Source organism: Leptonotus elevatus, chromosome 1, assembly GCF_054856555.1.
Source record: "Leptonotus elevatus isolate MCC_2025b chromosome 1, RoL_Lele_1.0, whole genome shotgun sequence".
Taxonomy (NCBI): domain Eukaryota; kingdom Metazoa; phylum Chordata; class Actinopteri; order Syngnathiformes; family Syngnathidae; genus Leptonotus; species Leptonotus elevatus.
In genome coordinates, this window is record NC_141239.1 from 6,105,220 (window position 1) to 6,126,235 (window position 21,016).

The 21,016-nt window shown below is 40.6% G+C and overlaps 1 protein-coding gene across 2 annotated transcripts in view; it reads left to right on the plus strand.

Moving 5' to 3' along the window:
* Positions 1-21,016, plus strand: part of ephb1 (EPH receptor B1) — a 238,604-nt gene that overhangs the window by 70,189 nt on the left and 147,399 nt on the right. For both annotated transcript variants that reach the window (XM_086072304.1, XM_086072312.1), the window contains exon 2: positions 5,528-5,592. In XM_086072304.1, the coding sequence (XP_085928430.1) occupies positions 5,528-5,592 (65 nt within the window). The remainder of the gene's footprint in view (positions 1-5,527; positions 5,593-21,016) is intronic.

Here is a 21,016-nt window from a genome sequence, read left to right on the forward strand (position 1 = left end):
TCCAACTTCAAAGTAAAAGTGAATTAAAACTATTTGCATTGCCGTCAATGTATTACCGTATTTGGTAAACTTCTAAAGTTAGGCTTGGTGTGTTACGTTGAGTATGTTTCAGCTTCCTCGACATGTCTGTGTCCACTGTTTTACCCCCCCCCCCCCCCCCCCACAACCAATCCGCGGATCGTGGGCGATCCAAACCGTGGTGCCTGAGCCGAACCGACCCACGGATCAATGATGATCCGTTGCACCACTAGTTCTCGGAGTCGAATGTGTCGGCTGCAGAATGTGTTTTATGTGTCACGGAATTACTCAGGCTAATTGGTTTCATGTCTGAGGAAAGCTTTTTCTCAGTAAGTAGCGATTGAGGATGCTACTCTTTTTTTTTACAAAGCACTTGACGTAAAAATGACAGGCTTGAAAAGCTCCGTCTGAACGCATTTCCAAATCACTTTTGAGTTCGGAGCGTCTTTAAAAAAAAGGGACATCTGCGGGGGCGCGCTTCCTGGAGTGGAGAAGGTAAAAAGGTGGGCACGAAATGGTTGGAACGGCTCGATGAATGAGAGGCTGAGAGTCTGCAGCTTGCAATTCATCTCCCTCATCAACAACACGTGTGGGTGGTGCTAGCCAACTGTTTGCTGTGCTAAATGGATAGCCGCCAAGTCAGCAACACTGTGACGTCCTGCAGACGATCGCCATGAAATTCCTTTCACATATTTGTCTCCAAATACAACAAATTACATTTGGCTGTGGAAAGAGACGTCGAAAAAGTGAAATATCCGTTTCCTGGTCGGCTTATAAAATTGGAAACTTTGGGCCAGAAAAGACGAAGCGAAGTTAGGACTCCACAAATCACGTTACGAAGGCCAGATGTCCATCACTTTAAATATGAGTGAACGATGCAGAGAGGATTGTGAATTACTCTCCTTTTTTTGACCTCACATTGCCGAAAGAGCAAACATTAATCAATACTGAGTCAGTAAATGTCTCCTGTGAGTTGCAAGACTAATTTATCTACAATGTGTCACAGAGAAACAATTGAAAAAGGAAGCTACAGTTTACAACTTTTTGTGACATTTTCTCTCCGGAGCGTGCGTTGCAACTCACAGAAAAGACATCCTCCCTTTCTTGTTAAAGATTAGGTTCTTTTAGTCAAACTTTTCAGGCAAAGCGAAGACAGAACATTTTTGTGGATGTCAGGGGATGGGATCAGTCTCTTCCTGGAATTGTGACACAATCAAGGCGAACAATAAGAGTCCTCTAAAAACCTACCTCGGGTGTATTCATCTCTAGCCTTGAATTTTCAAATGCATCCACAAAGACAATCAGAGTTAAACTGCAAAAAGTAAAAATAGGAAGATGGGAAGATATTGGAACATTATGGAGTATGCCTTTGGGAGTTTGTGTTCATTCATCCAGAAGAACATTTGTCAGGTCACAAGTCACCGACGTTGACCTGACAAAAGTCCTGATTGCTTGCGATCTCTGTTGTACTTCACCCGAAAGGAGGCCTTAAGGCTGACATTCTTCCACAAATTCTTCAAATGAAGACTTGTCCAAACTGATTCCTGAAGTTAAGCCTGTATCCCACTGAGCAACAAACATTTACGAGTAGTTAAGCGAATGTTGATTACTCGTCAGGGTTCATTCAAATTCGTTTACATGCAGGCAATATTCAGGTTCTGGTCCGAATTCGGGTTTCTGGAATAACACGTTTACATGCGCAAGTTGACGGAGTTACCCCCGTATACATGGCATTTGGAATAACCCGAAGTAAAGGAGGCGAAGCACGGACGACGTCATGGCAGAAATACAAACCCAATTTCCCAAAAGTTGGGACACTATACAAATTGTGAATAAAAACTGAATGCAATTATGTGCAAGTGCCAAATTTCTATATTTTGTTCAGAATAGAACATAGATGACAGGTCAAAAGTTTAAACTGAGAAAATGTATCATTTTAAGGGAAAAATGTGTTGATTGTAAAGTACAAATTGGGACAGGTAGCAATAAGAGGCTGGAAAAGTCAATTGCAGTTATAAAAAAAAAAAAACTGCTGAAAGACCAGTTACCACTAATGAGGTCCATTGGCAACTTGATTGGAGTATAAAAAGAGCTTCTCGGAGTGGCGCAGAAAGATAGTGGAGAAATATCAGAAAGGTGTTTGTCAGCGAAAAATTCCAAAAAGGTTGAAGTAATCATCATCTACAGTGCATAAAATCATCCAAAGATTCAGAGAATCTGGAACAATCTCTGTGTGTAAGAATCTAGGCCGAAAAAATCATATTGGATGTCCATGATCTTCAGGCCCTTAAACGGCACAGCACCGCAAACGGGAATGCTTACTGTAAGGGAAATCACAGAAAGGGCTCAGCAATACTTCCAGAAAACATTGTGGGTGAACACAATCCACCGTGACAGCCGCCGTTGTCAGATTTAAACTCTACGGTACAAAGAAGAAGCCATTTCTAAAGCTGACCAAGAAGCCCAGGCGTTTCTCTGGGCCAGGGGTTATTTAAAATGGAGTGTGGCAAAGTGGAAACCTGTTTTGTGGTCAGACCAATCACGATTCTTTGTGGAAAACTGGGGCGCTATAACATACTGACGAAAAAGAGGACAAGGACAACCCACGTTGTTATCAGCACTCAGATGACATAGGGTTGCATGAGTGCGTGTGGCACGGGCAGCGTCCACATCTGGAAAGGCATCGTCAATGCAGAAAGGTATATTCAGATTGGAGAACAACATATGCTCCCATCCTGGCATCATCACTTTCAGAGAAGATCTTGCAGTTCTCAACACGATAATGCCAGACCACATGCAGCACCAATTTCAACATCATGGCTGCGTAGGAAAAGGATCCGGGTATTGAAATGGCCAGCCTGCAGTCCACTTCTTCCACTGGTGCAACAAAGAAAGCCCAAGACAGTTGAACAGTTAGAGAGATGCGTGTTAGACAAGAATGGGACAGCATTCCTATTTCTAAATTTGTCTCCTCGATCCCCGGACGTTTGCAGACTGTTGTAAGAAGAAGAGGGGATGCCTCACAGTGGTGAAAATGGCCTTGTCTTGTTTTTTTTGATTTGTTGACACCATGTCATTTCAAATCAACATAGTTTTCCCTTAAAATGATACATTTTCTCAGATTAAACTTTTAACCTGTTCTCTTTGTTCTATTCTGAATAAAATAATATTTGGCACTTCGTTTTTATTCACAATTTGTATAGTGTCCCAACTTTTTGGGAGACGTGATTTCCGCTTCTAACTTTTAACGGTCAATAGAATACATTATATTAATGTGACTCGCCACGCTAAATAAAGTAGTCGGTTTCCTACTCGCTCCAGAAGTGTGGTTCTTGTCGGTACATGCCAGAAGGCACGGATTTATGCTTTTGGATAAAGCGGAACTGTGTGTGTGTCATCTAATGTTCCTACACGGACATGTATTGTTCAACACTGCAAGCTCTTTAAGCATTACGAGTGGTGCCACGTCTGTCTCACATTTTCGCCACAGAGACAACATAACGTGAAAACACTGCAGAGAAATCAACGTATTCAAGCGAGACCCGTGTGGGACGACGGCGTTGCGCATACAAGTCGTCACTCGAAAGACCAAGATTCCTTGCGAATACAAATAAGAGGAAAAAGAGACAGACTAAGAAGAGGTTGTGAGGATGCGCACAACAAAAAACAATGCCTCCTTCAACTAAGGTATTCCGATTGCGTTTATATGAACCAGAATTCCGGTTATAAAAGGAGTAACCCAGGAAAACCATATTCGGGTTATTGCGTGTGTTTACGTGGCCTTACAAAACCCGAATATTGCTTTAAAGGGTTGTTGCCTGCATGTAAACGTAGTCAATGACGCAAACATTCGCAAAATGTTCTCCACACGTTGACCAACAGTTTTAACGTTTATTCTCGTCTCGTAGTGAACATGTGACAAGAAAAACTGTCTCTTGGCCAAAGTCTTTGCTGCCTTGACGAAAAATCAATGATATTTTACCTTGACAAACAATCGCAAATGTTAGCCGCTCAGTAGGATACGGGCTTCAGATGCATGAAGAAGAACTGAGAGTCGAGCTGTGATAATGGTTGTAGCCCAGTCATGTCATCAGTAAAATCTTCCATGGCGTTCCATGGCCGATCTTTACCACCCCTGCAGGTTTCATTATATCCAAATGGAGGTATTGCTACCCTTGTCATTGGTACTTTTTGGACTTGAAAGTCAACGTTTTAAGTGTTCTTTGAACCTTTAATCAATAGTGGCAGGATCCAAATTTGTGGGCTACTGTCAGGGTTGTGGACCCAAGTGCAAAGAGGCACAGTCAGGAGGCAGATGTGCTTAAAAAGAGGTTGACAAAAACAAAAAGGCAATCCAGGTACTAGTTAAAGTCCAAAACGAGTAAACAGAACTCGGCTTAACTGAAGACCAGGAACAAAGGGGAACCATGACCGCGACAATGCAACCACGCAGACTGAAAAAAACCAGCAGACTATATTATATACACTCACACTGATTGACACAAGACACACCTGGGTGAGACACAAGTGGCTGAGGGCACTGATTGGTCAACACACGGGGGGAAGGGAAGACACACACAGGTGGAGATGGTTACACATGACGAGACAAGGATCACATAACAAAACACTGATCACAAAGACAAAGACAAGAACACCCAAAATCAAACAAAAAAAACAACAACCCCACAGAACCGAAACATAAAAGGCTACATCCTCCGAAGGCCAAATTTGTTGCTCACGAGACGTAACTTCTGACGCACCTCAACTGCAATCCGGCGTCCAAATTGACGTGGCTTTTTGAATCCAATCAAGTCTGGCCTTCGTTCCCATGGAGACGCATCCTGAGTGAAGGCTGCTTCTGAGCCTACTTTCGTAGCCTCAATCGCTCCGTTGTTCTTCTACGCTGACTCAACGGTGAACACCAATAGCATGGCAGAAGGGTCAGTAAAGTCCATCCCCCAACGGACGGTGGCTGCTGATTGGTCGGCGGAAATTCCAAATGGTTCGGTTTATGCAGTCCAGGGAGTCTACAGGAGCCTTTGAAGGACCCAGCCTACAAATTTTGACAGTAACTCAGAAGTGTCTTTTCTATCAATCATGGCTCACATCCTAAACTGCGTTCAATCCAAACATTAGTTAGACCAAAGCAATTGATGGATGTTGTTACCATGCAGAACACCCTATCAAATGCGTTTCACATTTAGAAGTCAAACAGGCAGATTTCATAATTAGTAGTCCTCAAGAACATGCCAACTTTTAAACCGGAGGGCAGAGTCCTGCACACTTTCCTAAGAGTGGTTAAGATGACTTTCCTGTCTTACTAGAAGTCTGGCAGAGATGGATGGATCACTGTGAGGGATTAGTCTGTTCTCGGGTTAGGGTTATGAATGATCGCGTTGAGGGATCACTGAGGCCCGAATGCAGTTCATCTCACTTGGATGATATTCAGAAAAAAACTTATTTTGCTCTAACTCCTGACCACAACCTCATTCTTCTCTCTTTGCTGCAGAATCTATGATGGACACTCGAGTGGCGACAGCTGAACTGGGCTGGACAGCGTATCCGAACTCTGGGGTAAGTCCATTTTGGAGGTTTCTTTTCCTACAATTTCCTTCTGATGATCATGCGATTCAGGAACACAATGCACAAGCAGACCCATCCACATACGGGCAAATAGACCGGAAGGCTGGCATGGTTGAGACTTCTGACTAAAGTAGTGCCCAGTGTAGCTCCTATTATGGGTATTATTTTCACGTATCCTGGCTCATAATGACTTAATGACATAATGTGTCCCGCACAAGCCCCAGAACACGGAACCTAAGTCCCAGTAAATGGGCACTGTAATGATACAGTAATAGCACGTTTATGCAGGGAAGTGGAGGTATTAAGGTGAAAGTGAGTGGGGAGTGCTAAAAGGATGGAAAACAGCTTTTTCAGAGGGTAAGGGAACTACTTTCAACTTCATGCACATGAAAGATTTGGGAATTAAGTCGCAAGTGCCAAGTCGTCGGGAAAATGTCATTTTTCTTCTATTTTTAAAAGACTCGCAGTATCAGAAGTATGATAGCTTGATTACACTAATGCACCAACAGAAAATGTTAAATGCTCGTTCCAGCTACTTTGATTCAATAATGCATTGACACGCTCCACAACCCAATACTAGTATTACATATTACCAAAGAGGGCAGCCAATAGCTGTTTGCCACATTTTCGCAGGTCTTTAGGGCTTTGTGGGGCATTTTACACAGGTATTAAAAAAGACTTTATGGCTGCTAAACTAAACTGTGGTCTGGTTAAAGATCAGGGCGCAAGCACCTTTCCCTCCCCACTACCGCATTTGTCAATAGAAAACATAGCATGTAATTGGTAATGATGTCATTATTCTGAATTTACATAATTGTTCGTCTAATTTCTTGCTTCAAATCAATGGATTTGCGCTGCTCCTTTTGGTGTGTGAGCTTTAGCCACCTGGGGGCAGTATAGGGTGGGGTAGGGGGTGTGGCTGGAGAAAGAAAAGCGCTTGGGAAGAACTGGGGTGGGAAACCCTGTAGTGTTTTTTCCCCCCTGAATATTCCCATTGCGATTTAATATGTGATTATTCTTATTATTCTTAATATGTGATTATTCTTATTATTAAGTCTTCTTCCAATGTATATATTTTTTTAAACAAACAATAAATGAAGCTGTATTACAATGAACAATATCAGATTCATTATGCATAAATGTTTTGGTCTTACACCCACAGAAATATTTAAGCCTAACTTTTAAGATTTGTGTTTTTTACATAACAAATTCCCCTCTTTTTTTTGTGTGATAATTTTAACATAAACCGTATATGATACATATTCATTAGTCTAATAAAGCCTATTTATTTCAAATGCAAAATCCTCAGGCTTTAGTATTTAGTATAAGGTAGAATTATTTTTATTATTATTATTTTTACATTTTTGTGATTTCTGCATTCAGCTTCATTCCCAAAACATAAAAAAAAATGAAAAATGGAGAGAAAAAATTGACAAATGTTTTTCACATAGCAGTGACGATATGCTATTTATCCTGTATAGGTAACCTGATTATTATCCAATTCAAACAATTTACTATATGCGTTTTAAATAAATACTCTCATTATTAATTTAGAGTACTTTATTAATAATAAATACATAAACCTAAGGATTATGTATTTCAAACAAATAGGCTAAACGAATATGTGTCATGTAAGGTTTATTTGGTAGGTTTGTGTTAAAATTATTATAAAAAAGTAAATGGGAATTAGTCATGTAAACAATGATATAAATCTTAAATTAGTCTTAAATATTTCTGAGTGTATAGATTAGGCTTATGATAGTATTGAGGCAAATGAACCATGAACTTTTATGAGTTTATTTATGTACTTCATTAAAATTGTTAAAGTACTAAACACTTTGACGTGCAGTTAAGCGTTACAACATTAACTTTTTAGTGAGTCCTAAATCAGATTAATACAACAATGCAAGCAAATCTGTGGCTTTATCATTTCAGCTTTTCATGTTTCATGAAACGATATATAAACATGTGGACTGACTAGACATTATATAAATAAATCAAAAGTCTTTTTAGAGCTGTCATTTCAGCATTGATTTTTATTTTATTTTTTATTGTCAAGTGTCATCACCGTCCCTTTTCATTCCGAGACTGATTTGCAGTTCGTTGGAAGTAGTTCATAGAAAAACTGTGCGATTGCTATCCTTCATTTGAGACTGTTTGAGTTCAGCCGGCCTCCAGGCGCTCAGAAACTCTTGTCTGTGTTGAGCGTCGTGTTTAAGCTTCACATGTATTGTAAGCCTTCAAACCAGTAGAGACCTGCTGTAAGGGGAATAACTCGAACCGCTTACAGGTTGAACCTTCCTCGCTTATGCTGCTGTTTTGCCCTCGCTGGAAAACTGTTCTGTAGAAGCCCTGACTCACGTACTCGACATCAAATGGTGTGCTGTGTATCCGAGACCTGAAATTGTATCCAGGAATTGCAGGCTGGGTATAAAAAGATGCTTTTCTCTGACAAGTTAACCAAGATCTGAAGTCCTTAAATACTCATGTTACGCATTGTTTGAAAGAATAACACGGTGCCAGATGATGTCACTCTGCATTGCTGTAAAACTTGAACCTTGAGCCACAATAGTCATTGTTTAGTTATCATCCCATCACAAGTTCAAGAGCTTTTAAAACTTTTCCACTACACATGCAATAGGGAGGGACCAGTCCATTAAATATAGTGGTAATGGATGGCTTATGTGTGTGTGTTTTATAGTCTAAGTGAATATTAACACATGCATAAGATGCATAACATAAATGTATATGACTTATAGGAAATACCCTTCTCTTATGTGGTAATAGCTGTACAGTGGATCGTAGCAGTTGCTAAGTGTCGGGTAAACCGCAACATAATGTTGTCCCGGTTTATGCTGCTTGTCCAATAAATCTAATCTCTTAACACCAGGTGGAATTTAGCTTTTGGAAAATATACTGGTTGATGAACACCCCAACGAACACACACAAAAATAGCTGAGCCACGCTAATAGCTTGAGTAGCATTTAGCTCAAATTTGAACAATAAAGAGATCATCAGTTTAGCATGTTAGCATTAGCATGATGGCGAAGCTAGTAGCTAGGTTACCATTCAGCTAGCACATTGCACATCAGTATATTAGCATTACTGTGCTAAGCTAATGGCTCGTGTAACATGGAACAAACATTTGAGGGAAAGCATTGTGCGTTAGCATAACATGAGCATGTAAACAATTGGGTAACACTCTCTCTTAGTTTAGTTCTTGGGGTTTGTCACCTCAATTCCTTTGTCTCCATCTGATTGAGGTGGGGAGGGGGGGGGGGGTGACGGCGGCAAAGGCAGAAGAGTTTTGTCGTTGTATGTATTTGAGTGTGGAGATGGAGCAAGAAAGTGAATAAAAAGAGATCAAAATGAAATGCCAGACTGCAGTGTGACCTCCTGTCTTCTGTAGTTTATTTCGTTTACCCCGTTTGGACCCCACCCATTTGGCCATGTGTAGCGACTGGGTGCTGTCCGCGGAGACGACTCGAACTTCGGCGGAACTCCGTAAAGGGCATCAGCTTAAAGTTGAGACATGCTTGCAAGGCACAATTTACTATATATAGTAAATAACAATAGTACAATAACTGGATGGCATGCATTCTATCACCACACGCTCGCCATCGATGTTTCCAAAGATGTACACGTGTATGGAGGACCAAAACTGCCAAAATTGAAACATAAATAAATTACTAAATAAATGACTAAAAGTGAAAATAAAAACGGATATAAAAAATATAATTCAAAAATTAAATCCAAAAAATAAATATAAATTGGAATAAAAAAATAAAAAATAAAAAAATAATATTTATATATATATATATATATATATATATATATAGTTGTCGAGATTCCAAAAAAAAAATGTCAAAAAATAAATAAAAATGAATAGAATTAAATGAAAAAAATAAATAAAAACATTCTGCTCTCACATTGATTTATTTCATGCTGCAGATGATCTGCCAGGACGAAATGTTATTCAAATGAGGGGGTGGTCCTAAGCGTGTCTTGGGTTGGACTCCACCTTTGCTAACTGCCGCTCATTGGTCGAGTGAGCGGGTCGGTGAACAAGGAAGTCTCGCCGGCTTGCATGGAGAGGACTCTCTTGTCCACTGTTACCACAACTTGCGATTTGAGTTGCTCGACAAGTCGAGGTGACAGTGGACAAGATAATCAGCAGACCAAATCAATCTTGTAATTGTAGTTTACAGAGATTTCAAAGGTTTTCGATAGTTGTGGTCCAGTATTTGATAATGTCTACTAACTGGTTTTAATTAGATGCTTATAGACAGTGTTCAATCTGTTTCAGACCTCTCATACCATCCCTGTATACCATTCGTTTACCTTTCATAATTAATGGCAAAATGAACCATAGGAATTTGATTTTTCCAGAAATTAAACATTAAACTCTAGTTCCAGTGGTGTAAACACATGTAAGTGCAGTTACACACTTGGATGGTCGCATCTGCCAGACGAGGCAAACAGATGTGTACAGTCAACAACGTTTCAACTTTTTGTTCCATCTTAACGAGCAGCCTGTTTTTTTTTTTACTTACGTCATGCACTTTCTTCTCTGTCTGCGTGGACTTCCCTTTTAATTCTGCCTTGCCCTCTTGCACCGCCTGCTCTTAAACACCACTATATGAATAAAATATTGAGTCCCACAAAGGCAAACACCCTTCAACCTTGCAACAATGTGAAAGAAGAGACAATGACACATCATCTCGTCTCTTTAAACCCCATTTTATGGACTTGTCAATGTGGCTGTTGATTAATAATGGAGTTTGCTCGAGGCCGTTTAAGGGGAAGGACTGTTTTCTCAATCAGATAATGAAGCACTGAAAACAAATGGAATGTCAGTCAGTTGATACAGATGATACCAAAGTGTAACTCTTAACTCCAGAGTGCCATCTTTGTGTTTGGTTGTTTTGATGGATGTAGCAAAAAATCACAGAAATTTAAGGACAACCCCTTACTCTGATTGGTTGATCTTGGATGGGCTGAACCCTAATCCTGATACGGAACTGATCGTATTTGGGTAAATTTACCAATGTCTTTCCATTGGTTGTACACTCCTCAACAGGTTATTTTGGAATGCAGGATTCTTAAATCCATTTTTTAAATATCGTAATAAGTTTAGACTTATTACGTTTAGACATTCCCTGCGATTGGCTGGCAACCAGTTCAGGGTGTACCCCGCCTACTGCTCGAAGCCAGCTGGGATAGGCTCCAGCACCCCCCGCAACCCTTGTGAGGACAAGCGGTTAAGAAAATGGATGGATGGATGGAAGTTTAGACATTTATATGAGAGACAAAAGAGCAATACAATGATAGTTTAAAAAAGAAGATTTGCATTTTGGTTAAAGAAATGTAAACTTAAATAGATTATCATCCTCTTTTTCATGGTTCTGTCCTTCTATGGCTTATTATTGTTATCATTATATTTGATTTGTTTTAATCATTAACAAAACGAGCATCCGGCATTGATGAATCGATGGACCTTTTGTCAATATTGACTGAATGCCCACCTCTTATAATCAACATGTGCGACTAGAAATAAAATGTCAAAGCATCCCTTGGTCAGCTTTGAATAATAATGTCAAAAGTGGAAAGCCAGCAAGCCTGTTGAAAGGTGCAGTGGGAGCAATGCAGTGACGATGGTTAATAAAATAAAATGAGGTCAATGGTCTTGGAATCCATTGGAATTGCGTACAGCATGTCTGGTAACTTTCTTATATGGGGTCCATTTCAAAAAGCAAGTTCAAGAAACACCGAGACTTACCCTGAACAGCGAGTTGACGTACCCTCAGATAGGAAATTCTGCGTTTTTTTGGTTCCAGGACAGCTGATTTGAGCTAGTTTTATCAACGCAGAGTAGTTTCACCTGGAGTTACCACTACACTAAAAAGACCGCATCAATGGAGCCCCAATTCGACAAGTCATCATGGCAATAGGGGAAGCAGAGGGTGGCGCCGGCCTCTGCTTATGCGTTTTTGATCCCTCTCAACTGGTAATCTTAATGCAATCCTATGGCTAATTTGAACATGTCTTTATAAAAATTTTTTTTTTTTTTTTTTTTTAAAGTGCTACGTCGCAGCAGCTCCCCATAGAGGGAGTCAGCGTGGGAGAACGTTGCTGCTCGGGTCAGTGCGTGCATTTAAACATAGTCCTTTGCAATCACAATAATATTACAGGGAAACCTGCTTGAATGCTAGCTCATTAATTAATTTCATACAGGTGCAATCCTGCGAGGGAGTAGCGCACTTGACTTAAGATGAAATATAAAAAGCTCAAGATGAAATATGAAAACATTGTTCAAACGGTGTATAAGAAGAAAACGGAGCGCAACGCACAATATAGGCCGTAATGTGAGCGCATGACTACTACGGCTGGTAATGTTGCAAACGTAAGAACGGATTAAGTTGTGTATGTAGACTGATGTGAAACGGTACCGTTCAAAAAGATAACTGTCCGGAAATTCCAGCATATCTATCTCACAACATAATTTTTAATTCCCTGCGCAATATTGTGGCACCTTCATCAATAGGGTCATACTCAAAAGGACATGCCATGTTTGTGACAAAAGGACTTTACTCTATAGACTATAGCGTATTCATGCAAAAACTCGCCACAGCGGACTCAATGAATGAGGAAATGAAATGTCGTGTGTGGCTGAAAGGAGGCACGGGTACAGGGAAAAACTTGAGGTTCGTTGTGATGAACCTGCTACCGACCAGGGAAGGTTCATGGACTTGGTTACTACGGTAACTGACCGAGAGCTTAAACGACCTCTTTTTATGAAACAGGCTAGAGTTAGAGTTTTCTCTGGTTTCAGTTACCTCCCTTTCTGGGTTTATTGACTCAGGGTTCTCACTAAACCTGCTTTGTGAAATGGACCCATTATATTTGCTGGTCTAGGAAAAAAAAAAAAACATCTCAAAGTGACACATTTCCTGTGGATCCTTTCAATGTAACACTTTTTTTTTTTCAAAAGTCACCTTGGGTTGGTTTCTTTCTTGTTAGTACACTGCTTTGAGTTACTCTCCGTCAAACTTTCAATGGTACTTATAATTCAATGACAGAGAAAGAAGCTGGACCATTCAATATGCTTGAGAGCGCTGGGGCTACGATTCCTGCTGGAATATGATTTTTTTCTTCAGCACTCTTTCACCTCTTTGCTATAAGAAAACACTGCCTAGCGTGAGTAAAGTAGACATGAAAAACAACCAACAAATGTTTACAGAGTACTTAAATGTTCAGTGCTTTTATTGGATACAAAGAAATTGTGTATCCGATACACTTTTCCTTGCAGTGATGTTGAAGCCTTTTCTTTCTGCGTGAAACAAATTCTCACTCAAGGTTCCGTAGAAGAAAGCACAAGAGCGCTACAAAGCCAAGCAAAACAAAACAGACACAAATAAAAGCGAGTTGGCTTTCTGACAAGCACGCAAATTTGTCATCTGCATTTTTTATTTTCCTCTCTGCATCATACTCGAGTGGGAACCAGAAAAAAAATGCTTTCATCCGTAAGGAGATAGACGGGATTAGGGGGAGTGCAGAGTGAAAAGGGGTACGAGAGCGAGAGAGGAGAAAAAAGGGGGTAGGTTACAGGATCAAGAGTGGGGAGGAGAGGGATTAGAAGACCCCGGAGGGGGGGGAGGGGGTGGTGAAGATCAATTTTGTGTGAATGCTTGCGGCAGCCCTGCAGAATCTCAGCTGTGTGTGTGTGCGCGGACGTAAGCCGGGGTTAACTCATGTGACTCTCGCAGGTCACAGTCAGAGTCCAGCTTTCGGGACAGGGGGCGGGCTTAGGGGGGTGTAACGGGGTCAAAGGGTTGGCGGGGGCCTCAACAACGGAGGCGGCGGTTGCTTTGAGGCGTGTCGAAAAAACGGGGGCCAGTTGTTGTGCTTGTTAGGGCCCGCGGTGAAGCGCGATAAAGAGGCGGCCAAGTGAGCAGTTCGATGGGTGCTGAGGATAAACGCTGGGGGCAGGAAATCAAAAGCCAAACGGGACTGTGTGTGTGCGCTGGAAAGATAACGTTTTTTGGAAAGCGTTTGCTTGGAGCAGGTGCATGAGAACAGGTGGAGAAAAAAAACAGACACATCTGCTGTTGGCATGTTTACTATTATTCACGCTGTCTTGCGCGTGTGCCCACATGTGGTTGGTATTGCGTGCCCGCACCTGCGCTGGAGGGGGCACGGCTCTCGCAGCTTTTTGTAGCGTTCTCGCCAAGCTCCTGCGGGTTTGGACTGGACAGGTGTGTGCACTTCCTGCAGCCCACTGAGAGCTCCGTCACGGCCATCTCACCATCTGCTGACCGTACTCAATGCACCTCAATTATTCATCCGCTGACAGACTTGACAGGCTGCGGTTAAAAGCACAAAATGGGAGTAAAGAATGGGCTGATTGGAGATGTTGTAGCTGCAAGGGACAGATAGAGAAGCTTGATAAGAAAGTTCAAGGGGTGAGTGAGTACGACACAGTGGGATCTTGAGATACGAGGCACCCGAAATTTTCCAGATACGAGCTGCTGTTTGGACTTTTTTTTTTTTGCTGTGACCCAGCAAGCAAAAATTGGAAATCTGAGCATTGACTGGCAACTCACTTCGCAACAAGTTTGACAGATAGTGAAGAGTTCTACTAAATGAGGCTTCAAGATGTTCACTGACTCTCCCAAAGTTTACTATCAAACTAAACATAAAACAATTACATTCCAAATTAAATTTTGCAGAGGCCGTAACTAGTTAAAGGATTAATTTATTCATGGAAATAACAATTTGTTATAATCACTTAAGTGTGACACAAACATCAGCATAGATGAGATGAAAATGTTTGCATCATTCTAATTCAATAATTGTACAAATAAATGGAAACAAATCCTGTATTGTCATGAAGTGCAATAAGTCAGGTCTTTCATAAATTTAAGAAAATACTTTTAAATTCATGTGAGCAGTAAGATACCCAAAAAATTCTGCCTTTAAAATTCTATTTTCTTAATTTCTGGGAAAAAAGAGATTAAAATAATCGATTCATGGTTTTATGACTCTATCACGCTTGAAATTGAAAATCGATTCTGTATAGATTATTCGATAATTTAATTTTTTAACTCAACCCTACATTTTACAATTTATATGTAGAGCATTTTGTGAAGCTGGTCTTTGAATGAAGAATCAGAATTAGTCGTGGTGGATACAGGAAACACACACAGTCGAACAAATCCTATCAAACCTCCCCTGTTGTACCTTAGCGTACTTTTTATCAAGACGTGAACGCAAGTTCACACATTCGTACATTCTCAACTCTTCAGGGATGCGTTCAAGTTAAGAGGAAATTGAACGTGATCACATGCGTTCTCACAAACATAACCCAGTCATTGTCAGACCAGTGGGAGATCACTTTCATTTCGCCTTCATGGTTATTGAGTGTGCGTGCCGTGCGTAGCCAGATAGCTTAAATTGCCCCGAGCGCCGACACAGACGTCTCTGCTCGGCATGAAGATGAAAATTGTAAGATAGTCTTGGAAAAAGAAGGACTCGAATCTTAACTCGTCTGCGGCTTTCTATGTTTGGATTTATGTATTGTTTTGTTTTTTTCAAAATTGTTTTCACAGATACACCCACCAGAATGTACCATGTCAACAGAGGTGACAAATTTCAGGTCCAGAAAGTAAAAACCCTGCCACAGTTTGGCTTTAGCCGCAGGTGCTAGTTAGCTAGCTCCCTAGCTAGCTCCCATGGTCCTTGTATACCTGCTAGGGATCGAGCGAGCTAGCACCCATTATGCTCGTTTACCTGCTAGCGAGCTAGCTTGCGAGCTAGCACCCATTATGCTCGTTTACCTGCTAGCGAGCTAGCTAGCTAGCACTAGGGGCTAAAGCCAAACTGTGGCAGGGTTTTTACTTTCTGGATTTGGATTTGCCACCTCTGAATGTCAACATTGTATAGTTGGCATGAGGACTTAATGCTGTCTTCCACATTCCGCTATGCTTTCTTATCAAATAGTGATGTCTTTCCTTTGGATTTCATCACCATGATTTACATGTACAAACACTTTTGGATCAATGTAGTCCAGGGATGAATAAAACATGATTTTGTACGACTCTCATGTGTATGAGGGAGTAGTCTTGCAATAAATTGTCTTGACTTTTCCACGTCCAGCCCTATAATATACGTTCATATTTTTCTATTGTCTCCTTTTTCTTCACGCAGCTTGTCTGGGTCAAAGCTGTTCACCTATTTGCACACATGCATTCACTCGCACAGCCCCTCCTGTGTGTGTATTTATGTCTGGAGGACAGGCTTGTCAATGGTCATGCTATGCAGAAAACACACGCTTACACATGGACACGCACGACAATAGACACGAAGAGGCCCTTTTCTATCTTAAAAGCCTGAATTCACCACCCATTATTCTGTCGCCTGTTGACCCAATATTTGTGGTCTGTCTCGAAATAGGATGTAGATCTACAAGCAGCCAACAGGGTGTCTTGTGAGTTTTTTTTGCAATGTGATCTCTTGTTACCGATTAAATAAATAAATAAATACTTTGACTTGAGAGCAAGAGTTTGAGATACAAGCGTGTGTATGGGGGCGGTGCGTTCAGCTCAACTCAATTTTCAACAAGCGGCGGCCTGGAAGATGGTGAACAATTCTTCAAAAAAACAGGATTTAAGCTGTTTATTTTCAACTCCTAGTTAAATAAAGTTCCATGTCAAATAGGGATGTTAAATACCACTTTTTTTTCAGACCGATACCAGTACGAATAGTCACTCTGAGTATTCACCAGAGTGACTGCTTTGCAAGTCACAAGTAAGTCTCCAGTCTTTGCCCTCAAGTCCAGAGTCAAGACTGACAAATCTCAAGCAATTCACAAGTCCTACACTTTGAGTTTCAAGTCGTTTTGAATCATTTAAAAAACTTTGTAGATGATATTATTTGGGGTGAGCAAGGTCGTAGGAGTCAGGGACTCAGGGAGTGAACTCAGAATGGTGCAACATATTTCTGTGTTTGCAATGTGTTACTAGCGAGTCTCATTATTTACACCGCTAGCAACAATAATTTGCCGATAAACAGCTAACATTAGCTTACTTACCGTTCTTTGAAGCAACTTCAGATGTTGAACGAAGTCAGTGATCTAATCTTGGACATACTGCAATTCATTTTTTGTTGACCACCTCATAGTTTTTGTACTACTGTTGCTATCCAGGCACTCGATGCTAACGCTAAGAGTTAGCTACTAGCCACGAACGCCGTAGACATGTACCGTATCATACTATCATGCAATGATGGCGTAATTAACTTGCGGTTTCTTCGCTCCCTAAGTTTGCTATTTAATATACTTTCGTGTGGTGGTAGAAAATATGTCATTTCAATAAAAACGTCGATAACGCAAGCCAAAATGTCAAAAGGTAGTTGGCGTACACGCCACCATGCATGCAGACTTCAAAGTAAAATCCACCAAGGCTGTTGCATTGGTGTCAATGTATTATTTGGTCAGCTTTATTTTGAAGTTTGCTTTAGCGTAGGCGGAGTGTTTGCACTGTCACACCAACTTGCACACACCGAGAGGAACTTACTCGTTAACATACATTTGAATCGTTTTGTTTTGGTGGAAGACGCAAGTCTTTTCAAGTCAAAGGGCTCAAGTCCGAGTGAAGTCACAAGTCATTGTTGGTCAAGTCCAAGTCGATTTGCAAGTCTTAAAATTTTTTCAAGTCGAGTCTAAAGTTGTCAAATTCATGACTCGAGTCTGACTCGAGTCCACAATTCTGGAACTTGCCTATACAAAGGACTGATACCGTTAAACTTATGATACATAGAATTTAATTTAACTCAATGACCATCAAAAATGTGAATGTGAGTGTGCAGCCTCCACAAGTACTCAATACCTTAAAATTTGGCTCAATACCTGGTATCGGTACTCCCCCATCCCTATTGTCAAACTGAACACAAAACAAAGTGACCATAGCACAATGTCCTCTGAATTGAAGCGAAACATGTAGCAAAAATTGTTTAAATACAATATTATTTAGTGCTATTGTTTGGATTTGTTTGGAACATGGATTCGATTGAACTCCAGGGTTTTGGTGAGTCAGTCTCAGGGCTTCGGTGGAGGTCAAAACACACACCCGACTCGTAAGATTCTTGATGACACGCTCCCGCTTGCCCATCATTGACTGCAGGTGATCACGCTACATTGCTAATAGTTGACTTGTGTCTGTTGTGATGGTACGTCATGTGATTTCTTCATTATTACAGTCCTTCGTACGCTGTCGAGCGAAAAAAGAAAGCGGTTGGGCAAATACGTGCAACATGAATTCATATGTATAACAGAATGTATGGTGTGCCACAGGGTTCAATTCTGGGGCGTCTGCTGTTTACATTGTATCTGCCGCCCTTGGGTTCCATCTAAAGAAAACAGCGGTAGTCAAAGTGAGCGATGGGAGTCAGCGTCCTAAATCTGATTTGCAATGCCAAGTTGAGAAACTCTAGTCCAGTATAAGTAGCTATCTAGCAAATATAAACAAAAATTCCTTATGATGCATGGAAATGAGGAATACAACAACACAACACTTTTTGAATTCAAAGTGAAGACAGCCATGATGAAAAGGCTAATCTCCCTGTTCATGCTTCAGCCCCATGTGCTAGCTAGCAAGCTCCCTAGCTAGCTCCCCAGGTGCTCGGTTACCTGCTAGGGAGCTAGCTAGGTGTAGCACAAGGTGCTAAAGCCAGACTGTGGCAGGGTTTTTACTTTCTGGACCTGGATTTGCCACCTCTGCCAGTGAACTCTATACCTATAGCTTGATTTTGAAAAAAAAAAAAAACTATAATAATATTATTATTATTATTTTTTTTTTTTTAATAAAAAAGGTTTCAGTAAATGCACATAGGATACTGGTGGGGTTCAGTACCTCCATCAAACTTTTGTTTTGTTTTTGTGTGAGGCTGGAACAGATTAAAGACATTTCCATTCATTTTGATGGGGAAAGATGATTTGACTTTAGTTAAAATGATGCCATGAGTATGTATCTGGGCATGATGTTAACTGCTCAACATACTTTGAAAACCAGCTGGGAAGGTACAAGAATTAGTACCTTGTTGCACCTGTTTTTGCCAATAAATGCATCAATAGCAGGATAGCTTAAGCTGTGGAAAGGGGCACAAGGAAGTATGTATAATTGATCAATGTGTTTTATTATGTGCTGTGAGCTATAGAGCCTTCATTAACTTTAATTTGAGTGCTTTGAATTAAAGGTCCAAAACAATAGGTTAATCTATAATCTTGGGTGACTCATTCCTATTGAGGATATTAGTCATGAAAATGGTTTTAATCAGCCTTGAGGAATCGGCAACCACACATTAGGGCTTTCACTTGGTGGAGTGTTTATAACTGTAAAATGGCGGTGAGGGAAGTAAACACAACCTAAATGTATTGATCGGGACTGGGCATTTTCTGTGACTTTTGTCCTAACGCCGACAGACAGATGGCCACAGTTCAATTTGAGCCTCATCAAACTGTGAGACTGTAATTATGGAGTGGCCGCTATCTGGCGGGACTGGGAATTTTTCAGACACCGCCATTTCCTTTCCATCCATCAAACTCAGCCGGGCGGAACTAGGCCTCCGATGCCCCTACCAAATAATCATTCCCATGCAACTAGCCTGACAGCAGGCCTCGTTTAATAACGGAGCTGATCAGAAATGATAATAGCGATCATGCCTCCGCATATTTTACTGGCTGCAGTGTGCTTGTCTGTGCGAGTGTGTGCACACTTCGAACCCACAATGAGCATGTGTCTCCAAGCTTGCGAGGCAACGTGTGTAAATGAGGCGACTCTTTGCAATCAAAACAAGCCAACTATTGCTTAAAGTGCTCTATTGACTTCGAGGATACGACCCAAAGGTTGAAATGTAAATAACCTCATTATTCTGGCACATTTCTGAAAAGCCTTTGGAAAGAAAAAAGTGATCTGCTTTATGATTCTTGTCAGCGGTGAACTCTGCAAACACAAAGAGCATCTTTCAGCGGGGCTGTTCAATCGCTATCCTGGCTTCTCGTGTTCGCCTATAATTCACTGTCCTCCGGAGACCTTGGCCTTTACAAATATGGCAGTGGGAATTTCACCTGAACGTGCTCCACTGCTTCTCCTCTTTGTCAAAATGGGAGATCTTGTTGCATTTTCACATTAGCATGTCATCAAATGCTCACTCAGTTAATAGTTATTTGTAACAAAATCTGTAAAGTCCAGTAGTGGACAGTATTGATTAGCATTTGACATTATTTCCTTATTTTTTTATTTTATTTTAAAAATATATATATATTTATTCATTTATTTAATGGAATGTGGGAATGTTCAGAACTCCTGTTCCAATGCCAGTGTTTTATAGATAGATGGATAGATTTGCGCTGTCTTCTATATAACATCACCAAAAAAATCAATCAATCAATCAATCAATAGACACTGAAGATAGATAAATACTGTAGATGGTATAGATAATAAAGACACTACATTGTAGGTAGAGAGGTAGACACTATAGATGGACACTATAGATCAGTGGTGTCCAAACTACGGCCTGGGGGCCATTTGCGGCCCTCCATCCATATTTAAGTGGCCCACGACATGTACTAAAAATGGCACACAGTTAAAATAATAATAAATAAAAAAATGTAAGTAAGAAGGGAGTGTGTCGAAAAAATAGGTGCCACTATTACAAATAAATTGGTTTATATACTGTAGCATTTTTCAAGATATGCAAAAGCACAAATAACTTTACAATTTTTTTTAGGACTAAGCAATTTCTCTTCATAACAGATGTGGCCCTTGCACTCTTCTTGTTTTCTGTTTGTGGTCCTCAAAAAAGTTTGGACACCCCCGCTATAGATAGACATTTTATTTATCTCATGATGTAATTTTGCTCTTTAGAGAGCAAATTATATGAGAGTGAACTAACAGTAGAGTAGTTCGATCCATTTTGCCGCAACTCTTCAATTCAATCAATTCCACACAATTGCCCATATTCTTAAACCTTTAATATATCCATCAAAACTCGACATACAATTGACAATAACATCTTCTTCTTCTTCGCTTATTTGGTTCGCAAGGAATCTTAGTCTACGATGTGCAGCTCCGTCCTACTAAAGGAGCCTCCCTGGAATTCATTGATTTCCCCGCTGCGTTTTTACGTCATTTTGTGTCTCTACGGTGAAAACGCCACAGTTTGTTTCTATATACACATACAGCAAATACAAGTACAGGGAGTCCTCAAGTTACGGCGGAGTTCAGTTCCTACTCTGGCGATGTAACCGAATTTCGACTTAAGTCGGAATTCCCTGTTAAAGTCGATATTTACATCATAATACTTTGTACAGTAATTTAAAAAAACATATTTGCGTGACCAGGAAGACGCCGGAACCAAT